This window comes from Tiliqua scincoides, chromosome 2 (genome assembly GCF_035046505.1).
Source record: "Tiliqua scincoides isolate rTilSci1 chromosome 2, rTilSci1.hap2, whole genome shotgun sequence".
Taxonomy (NCBI): domain Eukaryota; kingdom Metazoa; phylum Chordata; class Lepidosauria; order Squamata; family Scincidae; genus Tiliqua; species Tiliqua scincoides.
Window position 1 is genome coordinate 115,099,571 of NC_089822.1, and position 22,694 is coordinate 115,122,264.

The window sequence follows — 22,694 nt, forward strand, 5'->3', positions numbered from 1 at the left end:
TGCTTCCCCTGTCATTGAATAGCTGTCACACTGCTACTGCTAGACTGAAGCGGGCAGGAAGATAGTACGATGTGGGAAGTTGTTTCTGGTATTTATTGGAAAAAGTATGTTCTAACTTCAACATTCTAGTTCAGAGATGTCAAACTCGTTTCATATAGTGAGCTGAACAGAATTCCGGCTGAACTTGCTGAGCACCGGAAGTGACATCATTAAGCAAGATGTAACATCATTAAGCAGATGATAGCCAGAAATAAGCATGTTGTTCTCACATAGAAACACATTAGCTGCAAATGACAGAAGAAATGTGCAAATCTTGTTCATAATTTAAGGATATGAGGGAGCCCAATTATCACACTTGGAGAGTCCAATTATAACAAGGGCCAGATAAATTGCTTCCAGGGGCCACATCCAGCCTGCTGGCCTTATGCTTGACACACCTGCTCTACTTGGAGGAAAAGCTTGCTATGGTTTAAGCGTAATTATTCTCCATCCCTGCAGAGACAGTCTAAGTTCCTGGAGAGCAAGCTGAAATGTGCCAAGGCCCGGAACGACTACCTGTTGAGCCTACACTCTGCCAATGCTGCCATTAGCAACTATTATGTCCGCGATGTTGCTGACCTGTTAGACGTGAGTCCCTATCTGCTGCGCGGGCAAGATGAAGGTAGACTAGGGGCACAAAAATCACTACTGCATAGTTAGTTGGGTTACCTTTGTGATGGTCTCTCTTGTTTACATTGTAACTAAGGATACGTCTATGCTACAAATGCATATTGGCTTTATACCAGTGTGTCCCTGTCATGGCTTCCTTCAGAGAATCCTGGGAATTATAGTTTGGGGATTTGTGAGGGTGGGATTTCTGCATTCAGCTCAGCTTACACTCTTTTAATGCACTGTAATCCCTATCCCATCTTTTTAGTTTCACTAGTATTCCAGGATTCCTGACCTTCTGACCACAAGATGAAAACTGAGACCTCAAGAATTCTAGATCTTGCAAAGCTCTCCCTTATGCCCCACTCCATCCCCCCAGTTTGCAGACATAATCTGCATAAGTAATCATGGCTAAATTTGCTTTATGTTGCCTTTTCCATAATTTTGTGGTGTTTTCATAGCAGACAATTCCTGACAGAGGCTTCTGTGTCTTGAACATATGTGTAGCAAAGTGAAATCCAAAGGGTGTGGTTTTATCTCATCATGAAGCTGCAATGGCAGGCAAAGCTATGCCTGTTGAGCTGTGTATTCCTCTCTGTCGTGCAGCTGTTGTTAAAGGCACAAAAACCTCTGTCAGAAACAGAGCTGATGGACTTAGTGAATTCAGGCTGAGATAGTAGCATGGTTATGACGTGAGACCTAAGAGTCAATTTCTCTCTCTGTCACAATTCCCAGTGTTTTGATCTTGGCTTCCACCTTTCCCTGGGTAAAGTGCTGAGGACATACCTTGCAGCAGAGTCCCGGGCTCAGGCATCTTGGCATCAGGGCCTATGCACCATTGAAGGGGCAGTTGATGCCCTGGACCCGCTGGGGGATAGGTCCAGGTTGATGGAGGCCAACCCTGCGGCCTACTGCCCTCCTCTGAGCTTCGACTACCAACCTCATGATGGCGATGAGGTGAGGCGTTGCTTCTTCTTGGATCCCAGTGAACTTGTTCTGTTCCACTCAGCCTGCCACTTACCCTCTTCTTTCACTCATAACCCCACCTTCAGGTCTCTGAAATCCGGGCTGAGGGTCTTCTGAGAAATGAACTTGTCTCCCGTTTCCAGCACATACAGTCCCGCCTCAATGCCATTACCCTAGAGACAGATGAGGTGGGTATTGGCAGAGAGCTGAATGAACCCCCCTAACCTTTTCTCTAACATCCTTTAGCCCAAAATCCCCAAATGGTAAGTTGAGATGTTGGGCCTGCTGGCCACTTGCAACAACTTGCAATGTGCAGGGGTTGCCATGGACACCACTGGTGAGAACTGGAATTAATATTTTGTGAGACTTAAACTGCCTGTCACTGAGATGCCAGACTTGTGTCTAGCCATGTATTACTTCATGCTGCAGGTGGGAGGCTTGCATGATTGAAGTCTTCTCCATACAAATTATTGTATCCATGTAGAAAGTTGGCATGTCATGGAGAAGCACTCTCAGTCTTTGACATGCTTGTTTTCTCTGCACAGGGAACGTCTTGTATAGAGGAGCCTTCAAGCACATGACCCCCTTACCTGCAGTCTGAAGTGGTACAACCCAAACACAGATTTGCCACTTCAGATGGGCAGGAGTTATTCACTGGTTAGTAGGAAATGCTCTGTACATGCTCAGAATAATTTCAGTTTTTATTTAACTTCACATCAGCCAGAGCTGAGTCTTGGCATTGAAAACAGATGGCAGAGCTAAGCCCTGCCTCAAATTGAGTCCTAATATAGGATCGCCAATCTTGTGAGATCTTATTGCCCAATCCTTAGGCATGTCTCCTAAGAAGTTCCAGTGAACTCAATGGGACTTTCTCCAAGGAACGTGTGTATAGGATTGTAACCCTAGTAAATTTGGGGTAAGGAATCAGCTTTCAGGGCGAGGGGCTGATTTGACAGAAGCATTCTGGGGGGGGGGGAGGCAAAACTTCAATACTAGTATTCCTAGGTTGCAGGCTAGAGCCAACGCCATATTATGCTTTAGCCTTCACCAAATCAGCACTTCATGTTCTCCCATAGGAGCACGTGGCAACCACTTCATAGCATAATAACATGGATTGGCAGAATCTGGTTCTGGTGACTCCAGTGACGGCAGCTACCCAGAGTGTGGGGCAGCCATGGGCCCAAAAATGGCTGCTGCGGTATCCTGTGCACCCCAGGCAGCCGCCACCATCTCCTTGGGAGAAGGAGACTTTGGCCCCCTTCCCCCAAGTAAGGGAAGTAGCCCCGCAATGGAGCTACTTGATTCTGTGGCAGCTCTTGAGAATCGAAGAGTCCTGTGTTGGGCCACATGGCCCAACACAAGGCTCAGGATCTGGTGGAGCTGAGCTCTAATGGTTCCGACCTCTTCCGCCCAGCTCAAAATGAGACTGCAAAATGAGGGGATATGAATCTGCTGCTTGCCATTACCACTGGCTCCACCCCATCCAGCATGTTCCTTCCTGCCCAGTTTTGTCCCTGCCCCACCCACCCCCAGTCCACTCTACTGTATTACCTGCTCTGGCAGGCATGGCAAAAACTGACAACTGCCAGGGAGTACTGCTACCTCTTGCAACAACCCTCCCAAATGGCTGCTGATGGAGCTCTCTGTGCACTGTTGGGAGCCGTTTTGCAACAGCTGTCACAATGCACTCTGGTCAGGAGCCTAGTCCTGGATGGGATTGGGCTGTAGCAGATAGAGCCAAACAGACATTCTTGCAGCAAACAAATGGTCTTGCTCCACATGTGCCAAGATAACCAGGGAGGGAGGGGTGTGCAACCATCCTGTACTCACTGATTTTTCCACTGCAAATCCTTAATCTTCCTCCCCCCTCCTCGGCTGATCTCACTAGTTTCAGAGCTCGGCTGGGGTAAAAACCCTTTAAAAAAATGACTAGGAGAGATAGGCATGGTTATCTGAGAACTGCTGAATGGAACAGTGTAAAGCACTCCCTTCCTGCTCACTGATACCTCCATGCTAATGCCCCCTGTAGCCCTGCTGCATTGAAATTCTAGGGAAAGCACTGCGTTTCTTCTGTTTTCTATTTGAACTCTTATAAAGAGTTTGCAGTCAACTAGGTACCTCTCCTACAGCTTACTCTTTCTCCAAAGTGTGCTGCTTCCTTCCACAGGTCAACAAAACACTGAAAGCCACCCTGCAAAGCCTGTTAGATCTGTTGGCAGCAGAAGAGCCCGAGGCTCTTGATGCCTTTCAAGGTTGTCAGTCCACGGAGTCTCTCAAGTCCACAGGCTCTGATGCTGGCGGGAAGCAAGCTTTGGCAAAACGCCGGGCCAACCAGCAGGAGACGGAAACCTTCTACATCATGGTATAGTCCAGATTCTTAGGATTGTAAGAATCTTAGTCCAGATTCTTAGGATTGTAGAGCTTAAAATACTCTTAATGCACTGGCATGTGGGGGGGTCGTCAAGGCAAATGCCCTGAGGTGCAGGGCAGTGCCTGCAGGGCAGTGGTGGTGCCCCTCCCACCACCTTGCCCCAGTTGGAGACCTTCTGAGGCATGCAGCCTCCTCCAGCCCTCCTCCAGATCACTTCTGGTTTTCAGGCAAAAACCAGGTCTTACAACGGCCTCAGAAGTCCTTTGGAGGGTGGGAGGAGGCCTCCTTTGGCCCTCAGAAAGCTCCCGGTGGGGGCATTCAACAAATTGGGGGAGCATTCTGCAGTTCTGGCCCCAGGCAGCACAGGGACCTGGATCACCAGTGCCTTCATGTGCCATTGCCATAAAGCGGCAGGATTCTTTGCTCATTGCTTAATGGGCCCGCAGAACAATCTAGTGTACCCCTCACTTTACAATGGCAATACATTCTGGAGATAAATGCAGCATTTCCCAAACTGTGAGTTGTGACCTGATTTTTACTGGGTCACAAAGCTCTGAGCTCCAATGGTGGCAAGGTCAGGAAACTAATTGCTTCAGGCTCTGACAGCCCAATTCTATGCACGTCTACTCAGAAATAAGTCCCATTAGAGTCATAAGAACATAAGACCAGCCCCACTGGATCAGGCCATAGGCCCATCTAGTCCAGCTTCCTGTATCTCACAGCGGCCCACCAAATGCCCCAGGGAGCACACCAGATAACAAGAGACCTCATCCTGGTGCCCTCCCTTGCATCTGGCATCCTGACATAACCCATTTCTAAAATCAGGAGGTTGCGCATACACATCATGGCTTGTACCCCGTAATGGATTTTTCTTCCAGAAACTTGTCCAATCCCCTTTTAAAGGCGTCCATCACCACATCCTGTGGTAAGGAGTTCCACAGACCAACCACACGCTGAGTAAAGAAATATTTTCTTTTGTCTGTTCTAACTCTCCCAACACTCAATTTTAGTGGATGTCCCCTGGTTCTGGTGTTATGTGAGAGTGTAAAGTGCATCTCCCTATCCACTCTGTCCATCCCCTGCATAATTTTGTATGTCTCAATCATGTCCCCCCTCAGGCGTCTCTTTTCTAGGCTGAAGAGGCCCAAACGCCATAGCCTTTCCTCATAAGGAAGGTGCCCCAGCCCCGTAATCATCTTAGTCGCTCTCTTTTGCACCTTTTCCATTTCCACTATGTCTTTTTTGAGATGCGGCGACTAGAACTAGACACAATACTCCAGGTGTGGCCTTACCATAGATTTGTACAATGGCATTATAATATTAGCCGTTTTGTTCTCAGTACCCTTCCTAATGATCCCAAGCATAGAATTGGCCTTCTTCACTGCCGCTGCACATTGGGTTGACACTTTCATCGACCTGTCCACCACCACCCCAAGATCTCTCTCCTGATCTGTCACAGACAGCTCAGAACCCATCAGCCTATATCTAAAGTTTTGATTTTTTGCCCTAATGTGCATGACCGTACACTTACTGACATTGAAGCGCATCTGCCATTTTGCTGCCCATTCTGCCAGTCTGGAGAGATCCTTCTGGAGCTCCTCACAATCACTTCTGGTCTTCACCACTCGGAAAAGTTTGGTGTCGTCCACAAACTTTGCAACCCCACTGCTCAACCCTTTCTCCAGGTCATTTATGAAGAGGTTGAAAAGCACCGGTCCCAGGACAGATCCTTGGGGCACACTGCTTTTCACTTCTCTCCATTGTGAAAATTGCCCATTGACACCCACTCTCTGTTTCCTGGCCTTCAACCAGTTCTCAATCCATGAGAGGACCTGCCCTCTAATTCCCTGACTGTGGAGTTTTTTCAGTAGCCTTTGGTGAGCGACCGTGTCGAACGCCTTCTGAAAGTCCAGATATATAATGTCCACGGGTTCTCCCACATCCACATGCCTGTTGACCTTTTCAAATAATTCTATAAGGTTCGTGAGGCAAAACTTACCCTTACATAAGTCATGCTGATTCTCCCTCAGCAAGGCCTGTTCATCTATGTGTTTTGAGATCCTATCTTTGATGAGGCATTCCACCATCTTACCTGGTATAGATGTTAGGCCTATAGTTTCCTGGGTCCCCCCTCTTTCCCTTTTTAAAGATAGGCGTGACATTTGCTATCCTCCAATCTTCTGGCACTGTGGCCGTTTTGAGGGACAAGTTGCATATCTTAGTCAAGAGATCTGCAACTTCATTCTTCAATTCCTTAATAACTCTAGGGTGAATGCCATCAGGGCCTGGTGACTTATTGATCTTTAGTTTATCAATTTAGTTTATCAATGAGTCAATGGGGTTTACTCTCAGGAAGAGTGGATAGAACTGGGCAGCGAGGCTATTCAAAAATTAGATAGCTGCTAATCACCTTGCAAGCAGCTCAGCTTCTGGAGTTTGCAAGATAAGTACTAATTGCCCTGGAAAAGAGCTCAGCAGCTGTTTTGCAAACTGCAGGAGGCTGAGGTACAGTATTTGCAGAGCAATTAGCAGCTATATTGCAAACTGCTGGGGGCTGATTGCCCTGCAAAGAGCTAAGCTTCTGTGTTAGCAAGGAGCTGAGTTGCAGTTTGCAAGCATGTGTAAATAAAGAGAGAGAAATGTGTCATAGTTGATACCCCCTAATAAAGAATAAAAAACAAAACAAAAGAGAAGATTTTATGTTTATTTTTCTGGGGAGAAATGGGAAAGGAAGGAGATAATTAATTGGAGTTAATTAGGGCTGTCTCATTAAGAGAAATGGGTAGATTTTTGCAAATAAAGTAAAAATATAATTACTTGTAAAGTCTAGATTTCTTTTTATTGTGAACCTTGGTGGGTCCCTATAGAGCAGTGGTTCCCAACCTTTAGCAGCTCAGGGACCACTAAGGCAAAATTTTGAGATGGTGGGGACCACATGCAACCCTCACACACAAAAAATACAATTAAATTTGTAATACATAAGAAGATTATTTAATAATTAATGTGATGGTTGTGCTTGCATTTACTTCACTAGCTGTGAAAGTCTTGGGTTTACATGGAACACATAATAATTCCCCCCCAACTCAGAGGTTTTCATACCCACCCAATTCAATCCAGTCTCTTTTCTCCCACACCAGACCACATTACGCACAGCCCTTGCCTCTTTTAAGTGTGGAAAAACACCTCAAAAAGGGAGAGGGTAGGCACAAGGGGATTATAGACAAGTCATGCAAGGTAGTTAAACGGGCCAACAAAAAGCACACACATCCCTCCACAGTTCCTTTTGTTACACAGCCCTGGCCCTGCTCCAGCCCCCCCCACTTGTGAGTCCAGAGTCCTTAGGAAAGTGTTCAACACAATTTATGCAGGTGGGTCCTGAAGGAGAAGCACCAGCTCAGAGAGACATCTCAGAATGGCTGCTGCATGTCTCGGGAAGAAAAGTCCTTTTGGTGTGCACTGCACGGTCTTTAGGGGGGGAAAAGCCTCTCTTCATTTCCTGTTCTAATTGCTGTCATGCTCTAGCTGTGGACTACTTTGGTTGGAGCTGGTAGGCTACAGCCACAAAACAACAGCTGCCTACTCTGTTAGCTGCCTAGCCGCCCTGGGTCCCGTTAGGGAGAAGGGCAGGATAAAAATAAAGTATTATTATTATTATTATTATTATTATTATTACTCTGCCATTAGTCTGTGGAACTCCTTGCCCCAGGATGTGATGATGGTGTCTAGACTAGATGCCTTTAAAAGAGGATTGGAGAAATTTCTGGAGAGGTTCATCATAGCCGCAGTGTGACTAACAGCCCCATTCTAGGCATGTCTACTCAGAAGTAAGTCCCATTATAGTCAATGGGGCTTACTCCAAGGTAAGCATGCATAGGATTGCAAACTGAGGAGATAGGGAAACTGACCAAGTGTGGGGTGGGGGAGGGCTCCCCATGGACAAAGCTGCTGCCGCTCTCTGAGGAGGAAGAGTCAGGGGTTACACCTGCTGTACTTGGTGGTGCCTGTTACTATGGTGGTGCCTGTCCTGCAACTTCTGGGATTGCTTCTCCCCAGGTGGGCAGCTTGCAGTAAGATAGCGGAAGTGCTGCCTGTTTCCCTCTCTAAAACGGGTGCCAAAACCTGGTTGTCTGGATCCCTTGCTCCACCCTGGGTGTTAGAAGAGCACATCCAGGGTGCCCAATCCTGCCAAATGGGGAGGCGGTACCAGGGCTGGGGGTTGAGCATACTGTTTCTCCCCTCTCCTGCTGCCACACTGCCTCCAGCTCCCTTCCTCTGTGTTCCCTGGCCAACTGGAGTCCAGACTCCCAGGGAAATTGCACTCAGAGAAACCCACTCCTAGGGAAACCCCCCCCCCAGCCAGCCAGCCAGCAATGCCTTTGGGAGGGTGTTCTTTCTCCTCCTCCTCATTACTCCCATTCCTCCCCTCCTCAGGCCCCCCCCTCCTCCGGCAGCGGCACCCCCCCACCCACCCAAGAGACTTCTCAGGCTGGCTGCAGTCCTGATTTGACTCCTGAAAAACCAGGCTGTGAGGGCTCACCTCAAGGCACAGGGTCAAGGATTGGAGGTAGCAGTCTGGAGGCAGCGGCGGCAGGGCACCTCTCCTCTGCATGCAGCTGAGCCAGGAGACTGCACAAACGCGCACACCTTACAAGGCGCCTGCGCTTCACTTTTTCGCTTGTCTGGGAACTCACAGACAAGGAGAGAAGGGAGGTGGAGGAGGGAAGCAGGAGATGGAGAAAGGCTATGCTCTGATTGGCTGCGGGCGCTGCAGAGGCTTTTTTCTTCCTGGAAGGGCATTTTTTCTTTTTTTCACCAGAGAGGTCGCGGATCACCTGGGAGGGCGCTGCGGACCACCAGTGGTCTGCGGACCACGGGTTGGGAACCCTAGCTATAGAGTGTCATTTTAAAAAGTGGATCCCCATGCTGAAAAATTTGGGAACCACTGCAGTAATGTATTTTTTTTGTTATTCATTCCATAACCTCAGAAGTTTAAGTTTCTGCCGCAGAACTGATCTATTTCCCTCTCTAGAACATGATTTAAAATGTGTCTACTGAGCTCTTTGGGGGTCATGATGATCATTTTACACCAATGTTTCTCAAACTGTTTGTTGGGATCCACTAGGTGGAGCGCAAGCCAATTTCAAGTGGGCCCCCATTCATTTAAATGTGTATTTTATTTTTAATAGACTTGGGGCCCAATCCTAAGTGGGCCTACCACTTGCACAGGGTGTTGCAAATGTCCTGTAAGGCACGTCTGCAGCACCCAGAGAGTATGGGCGGTTGGTGCTGGACTTCAGCGCCCCATGGACAGTCAGCCAGCCAGCCAGCGCTCCCCCAGCACCAGCCATTAGTGAGTATTTTCAGGGTGGGAGGGAGGCGTGCAGTAGGTGAAAACAGGGCAGATGGAGGGGAGGATCAGGCCCAAGAAGGTGGCGGAGATGGTTGCAGGCTCTGCTGCTATATCCTAATCTCCCTCCTGGCTCAGGCAGCCCAACACAAGGCTCCTCATATCTATGTCCACTCCAAAACTGGCACAGGTCTAAGGAGATCCATTGGTGCCATGGCTACATTACCTGGGGTAAGGGAGCAAATTCTTCCATGCACTGAGGAGACTTCTGGCGTTAGCCTGGTGCCCATAGGATCCAGCCATCACCATTTTGGTGCTGCTGGAGCCCTGGGTGCCACTGGAGATAGGATTGCAGCCTTTGCGATGTTTAGGTAATTGTGATGTCACTTCCGGCCATGACACAACTTGCAAGTTATTGGCATCACTTCTGGTACCAACACATTGTCATTCTAGAAAGTTGGCCCTGTTGCTGAATTGTTCAAGGACCACTGGTTTACACAATGTTGTAATTATAAAGTACAAATTACGTGGCTGTATCCTTCCCTAAGTACACACAGCCATGATGTTAAAAATGCTTCTATCAGCTGAGATGCTACCTAGAAGGCTTGTCTTCTCATAGTTGTTCATATTGGCTGTATCCTTCCTGCCGTACACACAGCCACAATGTTAAAGACACTGCAATTGACTGAGGTGCTATGAAAGCTTGCATTCGCATCAGTGATGGACTTATCTATAATCCACGAGGTCCTGGCGGTGACCATGAGCCGATTATGACATTGTCTAGTAAACCTTGTTTTACTACTGAGAGTCCATCATAAAATAATTTGAGTGTAAATTGAATCCATATTAACCAGCTCAAGGGGGAGGCAAAAGATTCCTTTGTTTGACCTGGGTGCAGATGCCTTCTTGACCCTAACTTTAGGTAGTCAGTTCAGACTCTGAGCGTCGGCAAAATCTCAACAAGAAATTGGTTGGAGTGGGTTAAGTTTCATGCCTTCCTAACCTTAACTATTTGTGGCAACTCCTGATTCTCCAATGGAAAGTGGAGAATCGGGAGAATCAGGACCAATATCCAGAGATGTCTCCAAATATTTATCTTGTAGGGGAGGAAAAAGGCTTCCCAACTTCAGTGAGCAGCAATGGGACACAAGAATAGTCCTCATAAATTTATCAACTTTGTCTTCAGCTCAGGGAGATCCAGAACCTCCCCGATTTTACCTCGGTTGCCTGGGGTAAAAAATCAAAATGACACTCCCTTTCACTATTATTGGACACAGTCCTCTGGAGAGCCCATCTCTTGCACGTGTCTCATTCATTTTAATGGAGCTTGTTCAGGCAAACTTTCTTGAGGATTGTGTCTGTGGAAGGAATCTCACTGACACAACCCACTGCTTTTAACTGTGTGTCCCCAAATCTGTTTACATGAGAGAACTACCCCAATTTACCTTATTGCAAGACTTTCTGATGAAGTTGTTCTGTCCTTCAGCTGTGTCAGAAAAATTGTTCAAGAACTTTACAAATGATAAAGTTGTTATTCCAACTCTTACTCTGAGGCATGGTGACTAGAAATAGGGCTGTCTTGGTAGTGGCACCTGCTCTATGGAATTCCCTCCCTTATGGTTTAAGAACAGCCCTTTTCTTAGAAGCCTTTCAGTGAAGTCTAAAAACATTTCAACAGGCCTTCTAATTTCAGCCTCATGTTTTTAATGTCTGATGTTTTGGTAGCTTTTATTATATATTGATTATTGTATGTATGTACTCCTGTCTATTATTTTTACGACTGATTGTGGCTAGCTGTTCTTTTAATATTGTATTGTATATGATATTTATTTTTATTTACTTTATATTGTAGTTTTAAATTATATTGTATTTTTAATAGATATTGTAAGCTGCTTTGAGTGCCCTTTCAGGAGAAAAAGAGGATACAAATATTAAAAAATAAAAATAAAATATCTCAACCTGGCCTCTTCGTGTTGCTTTCTGAGATAACATATTTTTTGATGTTTCATGTGCAGAAATTCAAAGAATATCTCTCTGGGAGGAGCATTCAAACAAAACTACAAGCAAAGCACAACCAGATGAAGGAGGCAATAGAGAAGGGTGAGAATTTTCTGATTACACTTTTTGGCTAGATATAGACTCCGAATCAGGGGTGGGCTGATGCAGAAGATATATCTAGAACTTTAGACATGTTTTCCCCTCAAAGAATTCTGGTAATTTGAGTTTAGTAAAGTGCTGAAGATTGTCTGTTAAGAGGGTTCTAGGGGCCCTGCATCACTCCTCACAGAACCTACCATTCCAGGGTTCCCTGGGAGAATGAGAAAGATTGTCCACCAGTAATGCAGATGTGATTATATAGAACCAGGACTTCAAAGGTAACTTCTCTCTCTTCCATGTTCTTGTTCTTACAGGTGCTGCTGTGGATCGAGAACTAGCCAGGTAAAAGGAAATACAGGAAGTCAGGAAAATTGTGGATACCCGCAATCCAGGGGGTGTGTGGTGGGAAACTCCAAGAGCTCTGGGTAGTGTCCTTCCCCTCTGCAAGGGCAATGAACACTTCCTTGGTGTTGTTGTGTGGCTGAGGAACTGAGCAGAACTGTGGGAAGCAGTCCAGTTCTGGGGGTAGCCTCTGACATCTTCCTTCCTCCCCACACTACCCAAACGTTGGTTCCAGACCACAGTCCCAGCGCATCCGGCGTTCCCGCCCTCCCTCCTGCTACCATCACAAGCTCTTCGAAGGTGACCTACAGGCCTTTGTGGAGGTACTGGCTGCTGCCCTGAGCTATGCCCTCCTGCCCAGCTCCCTCTAGTCCTGCTTTCTTGCCCGCTGCCTAGTACAAGAGCTCTGTGCCTCCCTGGCCCTGCTTTTGCCTCTGGCTCTTCCTGATCGCACCCGCTACTCCCTCTGCCTGTAACGTGCTTGCTGACTTTGTCTCTCCTGTCCGTGCTGCCCCAAGGAGGCGGAGGCTGCAGGCACGGAAGCAGGTACATGAACCTGGGGGGGGCTCCTTGGTGGGCAGGTTAGACCTGCAACATGAGGGCACCAAGTGAATACTTAGCTAGTTTTTGTGATGTCATTGTGAATAGAATTTTGCATACATATCCGTGTGAATATTTGATGTTTGTGTGTACACAAATGTTTGTAGGAATGTAAAGTGCTGCCTTTGCATTAACGCATGCTTTGCCCACCAAGTGTGTGAAGCCATGAGGTTGCCTCCTTATGTACATGTGTGTAGTATCACTCCCTTCTTTTTGTTCTTGGTTATTTTGTACATACTCTTTCCAATGTCTCTATGTTCTTGCTTGCTTGAAAAAGGGAGCTCTTGGCATGCTGTCTTGATGATTGATAAATGCATGCCTAACCGCATATTGTTCTTGGCATAATACTTCCACAAGCATTCACTGGAAGACAGCAATGTGATTTCAGATTCACAGCTAATAGAGTCTAGGAAGTTTAAATGCCCAGTTTAAATGTCCAGTATTGTCTTGGAAACACTCCCCCCCCCCCCCACATCCAGTCTTTGCTGGCAACCACAGTTGAAGTAAGGGCCTATAGCATAAGGGGCATATTGCAAGAGTCATGGAACTGCTACCATGCTCCCGCCCCCCATCTGTTGACCCACAATACCTAACTTTCCCTAATCTTGCCAGAAAGTTTGGATGGGGGGGGCTGGAGGAAATGCACTGCATGACATAATGTCACGCAGCTGTCATTAAGAAGTGGGGGGAAAGAGAGGAAAGGATAGAGAAGCAGCGGCTTTGTGGTCTCCTAACATCTAATTTCATCCAAATATGCACATATAAAATACTGTGACATGTATCTAGCAGTCGTGAGAATGGATGATGTCGTGAGAATGGATGATGGCCGGATCCCAAAGGATCTCCTCTATGGAGAACTCGTGCAAGGAAAGCGCCCTACAGGTAGACCACAGCTGCGATACAAGGACATCTGCAAGAGGGATCTGAAGGCCTTAGGGATGGACCTCAACAAGTGGGAAACCCTGGCCTCTGAGCGGCCCGCTTGGAGGCAGGCTGTGCAGCATGGCCTTTCCCAGTTTGAAGAGACACTTGGCCAACAGTCTGAGGCAAAGAGGCAAAGAAGGAAGGCCCATAGCCAGGGAGACAGACCAGGGACAGACTGCACTTGCTCCCGGTGTGGAAGGGATTGTCACTCCCGGATTGGCCTTTTCAGCCACACTAGACACTGTGCCAGAACCACCTTTCAGAGCGCGATACCATAGTCTTTCGAGACTGAAGGTTGCCAATACATACATCTAGCAGTAGAGAATGAGTCAGTCTCTGCACTTATTTTTATAAATAAATGCAAATATTGAATGTACTGGCTTCCCATCCACAATGACGGTTAAGTGATTTTTTTTTTTTTGTGGGTACTGCAGGCCACGTTGAGAATCCCCTGAATTGCCCAGTAAGGGCCCGATCATGTGCTTTGCGCACTGGCTTACCACCAGTGTGTACTATTGCAAATGTGCCGTAAGACACATTTGTGAGCAATACTGTGGGCCCAGCACCAGAGCTGGCCCAGCGCAAGCCTGCTCTGGGCCAACTCTGGCTTTGGGCCCTTGTTCTGTCTCCCAGCACTTGCCCGGACCACCAGATAGTGGAAAGGTGAGTGGGGGATTAGGGGGTGGCATTCCAGGGCAGGGAAAGGTGTGGTGGGGGAGGGAGCAGGGTGGGAAGGGGTTGGAACAGGTGTTGCTCAGCTCCACCGCATCCGGAGGTCTTTGTCAGGCCACAAGGCCCGACACAGGACTCCTTGATTCTACATGAGCTAAAGAGCTGCTGCAGAATTGAGTAGCCCCATTTTGGGGCTACTTCCCACCAGTGGCTGCCTGGCATGCTCAGGATCCTGCGGTAGCCATTTTGGTGCTGCAGGAGCCCCACACACCAGGCAGCTCAGGATTGGGCTGTAAATTCCCCAGACTTAAAGTTTGACACTGCTTGAGTCTGAGGGCACAATCCTAACCAGGTCTACTCAGAGGTAAGTCCTATTGTGTTCAATGGGACTTACTCCCAAGACAGTGAGGTTAGGATTGCAGCCTGAGTTATATGGCTTAGAAATTTCACTTAGTGGTGCCAAAGGGAATTCATTCTATGTGATTACCTACTTTGTCTCCACCAGTAATAATTTGATTAACACCTCCGGTTCAGACACCACAAACTCCCCATTCAGAATTCTTTGGCATGGAATGGACGGAGCAGGTATGGAAGATTCAGCTGTGCCTGCATGGTGTTTGCATGTCTGCAAGAGCATGATACTTGCTTGTCTAGGAAAGGCCTTGCTTTGTTTATAATCCCCCTCCCCCTTATTTTTTCATTGATATATGGATATGAAAACCAGAGGGACATAGTGATAACCTGGAGGGAGAAAGTAGCTGGTTGTCCTAGTTTGTGGTTTATAATAAGATTCAATACAACGTGATTGGGTCTGTTTGTACTCCATTCTAAATAGAATTTTCTTTAGAAGAGAACTTTTTTGATCATGTTACATTTTTGTTATGTGAGCTGCTTTGGTTGCTGGTTCATTTCCTGGCACAAGTCAAGCTTTGCTATGGAGCCAAGGTACCTGAAGGTCAACCTTTCTCCAAGTAGGTCTGCTCAACCCCTGAGATCATTGCAGGTCCCATAGCTGTTGGAGGTGCTGCTTGTGGAGGTGCCTAAGAGGGCCTTCTCCATGGTGGCTCCTTCCCTGTGAAATTCTCTTCACTGTGAGATTTGGTTTGCACCCCTCCCTGACAGTTTTTCAGGAGAGGCTGTAGGCATTTTTGTTTTGACAAGCCTTGAGTTCCTTTGATCAATTTCCATCTTTTCTTTCTTCCATTGTGGTTTTAAATGCTGTTGCTTTTTGGTTTTTATAATTGAACTTTTATAAATTATGTTTTAATCCTGCTATAAGTCACTTTGGAGAAGTCAAAATCTTTCAAATAAATAAAAATTCTACATTCAAGGGAAGGTGAATTTTTAGCTTTTAAAGACTGTGAAAATTAAGGGAAATTATTTTGTGTAATATATTCTGGTTTTACTAATTGTGAGGAGCTATGTAGGGCACCAAAGTCCTTCAATTTCCCCACTATGAACCTTAGACTGAAGAAAGGCACTTGAGATTGTTTGGGTTTTGGGGGTCAGAACGTTGAAAGTGGTTTGAAAGAGATCCTGTGTATGTTCATCCCATTTTTGCCTCTGGGAAACAGGTGTGTCTAGTGTTTCAAAATCCAGTTCTATTGGAGTTTAACCATAGCCAACCAGCAGTGTAATCAAGAGCCAGTAGGAGGGGGTGGAGCTCCACATTTGCTCCTCTACCAGGAACAGTGATGTCATCAGCAGGAACACTCAGGTACTACTTTTGAAACTTTTTTCAGAAGAGCCAAGTGGAAGCTCAGCAAGAAGTAAACTGAGACATCTGCCTTGGAGTATCCAGGCCAGCACATTTTCCAAAGATTATCTTATACAGATATTGTAGCTTATGTTACATTAACAGCCCCATCTTATCTAAATGCACCTCTCCCCCACTGATGCAGCCAATGCCACTGGAGTGTTACATCCTGCAAGGAGACATTCACAGATGTCTTCTTCAAGGTAGGGGAACACTTGTTTCCTTGCCTTGGGGTATGCCTCTGCTTCCCCTAAGGGTCTACTCAGACGTGCTGCAGCAATTTTACTGGCACAAGTCCAAGTGGGCCCAGGTAGGTGGATCAAGGGCAGGAAGGGGGATTAGATATTGGTGGAACTTTCACCACCAATACCAACCCCCTTCCCACCCTCGACACATCCCCACCTCCATTCTGTTCTGTCCACTTTCCACCCTGTTCTACTTATCCCCTGCACCAACTTAGTAGCACCAGGGCTCCTGTGGGCGCAGCCATCACCTGACCACCGCCATTCAGCATTTGTGGCAGCTGCCAGGCTGTGCTCTGTGGTGCACTGCATTTTGTGATGACTTTCGAGAATGCTGCTCTATGGAACGTGAGTTCTGGTGTTGGAGCAAGCTGATAGAATTGAACCATTAGGCTCCAATTGTATGCACATTGTGAACACAGTGGGACATAGCCTATGTATGTTTACTCAGAAGTTATCAGTCTACTAAACATTTTCAATTTTTATACATTTCTTTAAAATGTGTAAAATCTGCTCCAAGACTTTGGAATGAAATAAACTACATCTTTAAATGAAATATAAAGGTTTCCCCTGCATAGTTGTGTCTGACTCTAGGAGGTGGTGCTCATCTCCTTCTCTAAGCCGAGGGAGCCAGTGTTGTCTGAAGACATCTTCCGTGTCATGTGGCCAGCATGACTAAATGCTGACGTGCACAGAATGCTGTTACCTTCCCACCGGAGTGGCTTATCTACTTGCATTCGAACTGCTAGGTTGGCAGGATCTGAAGCAAATAACAGGAGCTCACCCTGTTCCGTAGCACCAAGGATTGCCAACCTTCCAGCCAACAGTCCAGTGTCTTTAACCACTCAGCCATCATACCTCTTGAAATATGCTTCAAAGTAGAAATAAATGATTGGAGAAGAAATTACCATAGAAAGAAATTAAAGAAAATGCAAATGCTTGTGAAGAAATTTAAAATTACGGGGTTTGTGGGGTTTTTTTGGTTATAGTCTTACTATACCCACTGGCCTGTGCTGTATCCAACTCGGGTTAGGACGTGGCTGGAAGGCAACTTGGAGTAAGGGGATAATTTTTCCCCTTACCCCATGTTGAGCCCCAGCCACCCCATGGGACTACTTGGATCTGCGCCAGCTTCATTTCATTAGTCATCAGCATGAATACAAATAAACAAATAACAGAAATGACCTGCCCCAAACACCGGGGTTCCCACAAATTCATATATTAACAGCTCTATGAGGAGCAGCAGATTTAACTTTGTGTCTCTGGATAATAGCAAAGAAATAATCAGCAAATATCTTATCAGAAGTAGAAAGAAGGGAACACAAAGTTGTGTCATCACGGGTCCCCTAGGAGCAAGTCAGTAATGGATTTTTTAAAAAAGCATAAATCTTCGTACCAAGGACAATAAAATTCAATCTGTGCCAAAGATTTAATGTCCCCCAGATTATAGTCACAGCATCTATCAACCCCCAGATTCCGATTAAATTTCGCATGCAGCTCCTTCAGTAGAAACGTATTGCATAAGGGACCTCTCTTATGAGGAAAGGCTACAGAGTTTGGGGCTCTTCAGTCTAGAAAAAAGGCTTCTGAGGGGGGACATGATTGAGATACACAAAATTATGCAGGGGATTGATAGAGTGGATAGAGGGATGGTCTTTTCCCTCTCACACAACACTAGAACCAGGGGACATCCACTAAAATTGAGTGTTGGGAGAGTTAGACAGACAAAAGAGAATATTTCTTTATCTAGCGTGTAATTAGTCTGTGGAACTCCTTGCCATTGGATGTGGTGATGGCATCTGGCCTGGATGCCTTTAAAAAGGGATTGGCCACAATTCTGGAGGAAAAGTCTATTACAGGTTAAAAGCTGTGAAGGGTGTGCACAAGCTGTGCAACCTCACGATTTTAGAAGTAGGCTACATCAGAATGCCAGGTGCAAGGGAGGGCACCAGGATGCAGGCCTCTTGTTGTCTTGTGTGCTCCCTGAGGCATCTGGTGGGCCACTGTGAGATACAGGAAGCTAAACTAGATGGGTCTATGGCCCAATTCAGTGGGGCTCTTCTTATGTATCACACTAACGTATAAGCACGATGGACTTGAGGATCTTCAATCAAATATAGGTATATAGGGGAATGTTCAAAAGTAATTGGTAACTGTAGGTGAGAAGACAAGCAAATCTTGGCTGCAGCTGTATAGATTTCCTATCTCTCAATGTCCTGTAGTCCAAGCAAAAGATTGTTTAAGGAACTGTTCAGGGTTCCTGCTCCCAGTTGGTCAGCCAAAAGTCCAGTGAAGCGGATTTTGAAGTTGAGAATAGCCAACAGGTTGCATGGAGTCGGATAACATAGCTTTAAGGAGTTTTTCAGAAGGAGTGGGGTCTGCTCAGCTTTAAAACAATGAGCCAGAATTTAAGAAATCTGACCCATGCTAAATGCTCTTAACCTAGGTTGACCAGCCTCCAGGCATAGAGTTGCATAAGGGACACAAGGCCCAATCCTAAGCTTTGTGCACTGGTTCACCGCCAGCATGAATGGTCACAAACATGCTGTAAGGCATGTTTGGAGGCCCTAGCGCTGGTGCTCCACTGGTGCTAGCCCAGCTTTAGGGCCAGCACTGGGCTATTGCCAGGCGAGCTCCGGAGCTTCGCCACTCAGTGGTCACATGGACTGCCAAGCAGCGGAGAGGGAGATGGAGGCGTGGGGGGAGGCGAGAAGGAGGCATTCCGGAGGGAAGGAGCAGGGCAGGAGGGATGCAGGACCGGTTGAGCTTTGCTCCACCAGAGCCTCTGTGTCGGGTTGGCCACCTAATGCTGAGGCTCTTGATTCTACACCAATCAGCGTAGAATTGAGTAGCCCCATTGTGGGGCTACTCACTTTACCTGGAGGAAGGGAACAAAAGTCCCCTTCTCCCGAGGAGCTGCTGGTGGCTGCCTGGAGTGCGCAGGATGCGGCAGCAGCCATTTTCGGTGCTGCTGCAGCCCTGTGCATCGGGCAGCTCAGGATTGGGCTGACAATGGACAACACCAAAGTTCTTATATAGAAAAACTTTCAGCCTCAAGTTTAAAAGCGGTCAACCAGATTTGGATGCCATAAAGGAGTTCGGCAGAGATTTTGGCATTAAAAATACATAGTATAGCTGGTATATATGAATTGCCCCAGGCGTTTAAAAAAATGCACAATAATCTGAGTTGTAAATTTAGCAGATTTAATCACAAGAAGCCGAAGGTGAGTTCAAGATAATTTATCATGGAAATTCAGGCCCAAGTAATTGAATGTTTTAACTTGTTGGGTAGGTTTGCCATGGAATAGCCAAGAGCAATGTTTCCAGGATTTCTCAAACACTAGAATTTTTGTTTTAGCATAGCATAGCTGCAGGTCATTGTTGTTGAGGTACTCAATGCAGCCAATAATCAGCTGTTTCAGACCTATACAGGTTCATGAAATTAGGACCATATATTTAGCTTATATAGGAATCAGCAAGTTTAGGGCAATGAGAATCTGTGGCAGCTAAATGAGCTGATAAATCGTTTTTGAACAGAGTGAATAGTAAGGGGGCCAAGGACACATCCTTGCTTTAAACCTATGTTAGTATTAGCTCAGAAAGTTTATCTTGCAAATTGATCTGGCATGAGGTGTTGGAATACAACCTCTGGATTAAGTACAGTGACCTTTTATCAATGCCCAATTTAGAGAGCTTGGACTATAGCAAGCTTCTGTTTACTATGTCAAAAGCAGCCTTAAGATCTAAAAAGGCTGTGAACAATCTGAAATTCGAGCAAGAAAGCTGCTTTTTAACTAAGTTTGATAGAACTAAGCAGTGATCCATTGCAGATTTACCTGGCCTGAATCCAGCTTGCTCAGGGCTCAAGATGCTATGGTCCACTACCCATGCGTTGATCCTTTTTAGAAGATAGGATGCATATAATTTGCCTGGGATTGAAAGAAGACTTATCATTCTACAATTTGTGGGGATCTTACTATCACCTTTTAAAAAAATAAGTACAACAATTGACTGGGACCAAGATTTAGGCATATTCCAAGTTCTGTCCACCCAGGTAAAAAGGTCTGCAAGAATAGGGGTTCACAACTAGGGTGCAGCTTTTAACAGGTCAGACGGGATTTTATCGGGTCTAAGCCCCCTTCCCTGCCTTCAGTTGACTAATAAGTGCCTATACTTCATCAGTGGCAACTGGAGGCCATATCTGCATCTCCTCCAGCACATTAGAATTGGATGAAGACTCCTGGAGACAAGTCTTTGAAGAACAATTTCCTGAAGTGAGATTCCCAGGTTTGAGCAGAAATCAGAGGGCTCATAGAAGTTAAGTAACCTGAGATAGATTCCCAAAAGAGTTTCGAATTGTTGGATAAGACTGTCTTTGACAAGTGGTGCCATGTACCTGACATTCTCATTGCAAATTACTCTTAATTGCCTCCACTAACTGCTGCCTTCTACTAAAGTAGAGGGAGGAAATTCAGGGCCCTTATTGTCTTTATACTCTTTGTGTATTCTGGGCATGTTACACTTTAAGAGTTTACATAAATGGTCGTAACCCTGTAATCATTGCCCAGTTTGAGTCTCAAGGTGAAAGGGTACTGCTGACCAAGTGTGTCCACAAGAAACTTAATTAGAATCTCATAATTATTCAGATAAGCAGAAGCAGTCTGGGTCACATTTTATAATAATATGGCATATAAAGGACAGCTTTTGGTAACTTCAGAGTTAAATAATGCCTTGGTCTTCTCATCCCATTTAATTCTCACTAAGCTAGATGTTGGATTCTGCATCCAGTCTAAAGGACCCTGTAGAAATAGACAAGTCTTGATAGCTAATGAACAACTAAGAGGAAGATGGTCACTATAGAAGGGTGGCCCAACAGAAAAGTCAGTAATCAGAGGGAGTAATAATGGAGAAACCAACATTTAATCGATTACGCTAGCACCAAAAAGGGCAATAAAAGTAAATTCACCTTCTTTATCAAGATTAGAAAGTCCATTCAGCCAAATAAGCCCAAACACCAGGTTTAACTTGGCTAATGAGTAGCCAGCGGGATTAACTGTTTTTTCTTTAGAACACTGTTTTAAATAACAATAGTCTGGTAATACATTATCTTTAGAAAATTGTTCAAAAATGTCTGAACCAGATCCTACTCTTGCATTTAGGTCAGCAGCAAGAAAAAACCAAGCCCTGGGGGATCTATGCAGATCTATGCAGAGATGGAATGTACAGTATTGCAAGGCCTCCAGAGGGTCAGGCTTTGCCACAACTTTTGGGCAGGAGACGAAATTGTTTTAAAGCCCTCAAGTGATCTCATGACCCTTGAGAAATTCTTGAAAGTCCGAATCTAAAACTTTCTTGCCCTATCTGGCTACTTTCCAAGATGCAGCTCGAAGGTGATCTGGTGACCCTGGGAAAATAATATTATCTGACCATCAATGGCCAGAAGGGGGCTGAGCTGGCTCATTAGCTTCCAGAGACCTAAGAGGAGAGTCATATAGTCCTGAAAAAGGCTGTGGTATAAAAATGCCTAAGGTTGGAGCCAGTACTGGAGTGGACCTATGTGAGGATGAGCTAGCTGTTGGGGAGTCAGGAGCCTCCCTGTTGGGTGTCACTGGTACTAAGTTCTGTAAAGTGGAATTACAGTCTGAGGGGCTGGTTCACTATTAATTTCCTGTATAACTAAATTATTTTTTTCCCAGAAAGTTGGTTAAGCTTAACTTCCTTCTTTCTTCCAAAGGCACTTCTGGTAGAATATTAGGCCCATCCATAATGTCCCATAATTCTGATCTATCCAGCTGCTCAAGCAAGCCTTCCTGTTGATTTTGGGACAGTTCTCTGAATGCCTGAATCACTTCATATCCTACTTGCTCATCTTCCACAGCTGTAGGACAATCTCCAGAGACTGGGGTGCAGACCTAATAGGTGTGGCACTAGTATTATCATCTGGAGAGATTTGCACCTCCACACCTTGGCATATTGGCATATTTCTTAAGGTAGGAGAGGCCTGCAGAGGTAGTCGGTCCTGAGATGGCTGTGATGGTTGCATTCAGGAAGCAGAGGACTGGTCAGTTCATGTACAGACTGGGAACACATGTCCCAGGAGGGAGTAGAGTATACCACTTCTGTAATTCCTGTATTTGAGGTCTTCCCTTGGCACAAGTTTGTGATATTAGAGGCAAAATGTGTTGAAGATGTTTTGTTTTAGCCTCTAATTCTGAAACAGCCAGGCCCATTAAAGCTCCTTCCGTGCCTTGACTACTAGTTGGAACGGGGTCATTTTGCAATTGGGAACAATCAGCAAAATCACTGGTGCAAATCCAAGCAGTCCATGTAAGACCTGCGGCAGGGGTTAGGATGCAGCGTGAGCTGCCATGGGCAGTCCCGCCTCCTTCCCAGACCGAACTCACCCTTTCCCCAACCCCAGAAGTTCCTCCTGCTACACCTTTCCCTCGTCTTCCATCGGCCTGCCCAGACTGGTGCAAACATACCCCTTTAGGCTGCAGCAGGGATGGGATCCCTGAGTGGGTGCAGGCTGGTGCACATTCTTGTGTTGGCATACGTGCTTTATGGCAATATTTCCGACAGTTGGGAGCTGGCACAGTGGGTCTGCAGCAGGTAAGGTAAGTCAATGGGTCATGGCTATGGAGGATGTCATGTAAAACTCCTGCATCTTAAAATTGACCACCTTTTTAGACAACAGTGGAACAAAAGACATATGTGTGTGCGTTCTGG

At 46.1% G+C, this 22,694-nt stretch overlaps 1 protein-coding gene across 1 annotated transcript in view; it reads left to right on the top strand.

Moving 5' to 3' along the window:
• Positions 1-22,694, top strand: part of ARHGAP4 (Rho GTPase activating protein 4) — a 74,019-nt gene that overhangs the window by 29,161 nt on the left and 22,164 nt on the right. Inside the window, exons 6-12 of the mRNA XM_066613683.1 lie at positions 499-627; positions 1,384-1,605; positions 1,701-1,802; positions 3,782-3,976; positions 11,348-11,432; positions 11,744-11,771; positions 12,007-12,094. Of these exons, the coding sequence (XP_066469780.1) occupies positions 499-627; positions 1,384-1,605; positions 1,701-1,802; positions 3,782-3,976; positions 11,348-11,432; positions 11,744-11,771; positions 12,007-12,094 (849 nt within the window). The remainder of the gene's footprint in view (positions 1-498; positions 628-1,383; positions 1,606-1,700; positions 1,803-3,781; positions 3,977-11,347; positions 11,433-11,743; positions 11,772-12,006; positions 12,095-22,694) is intronic.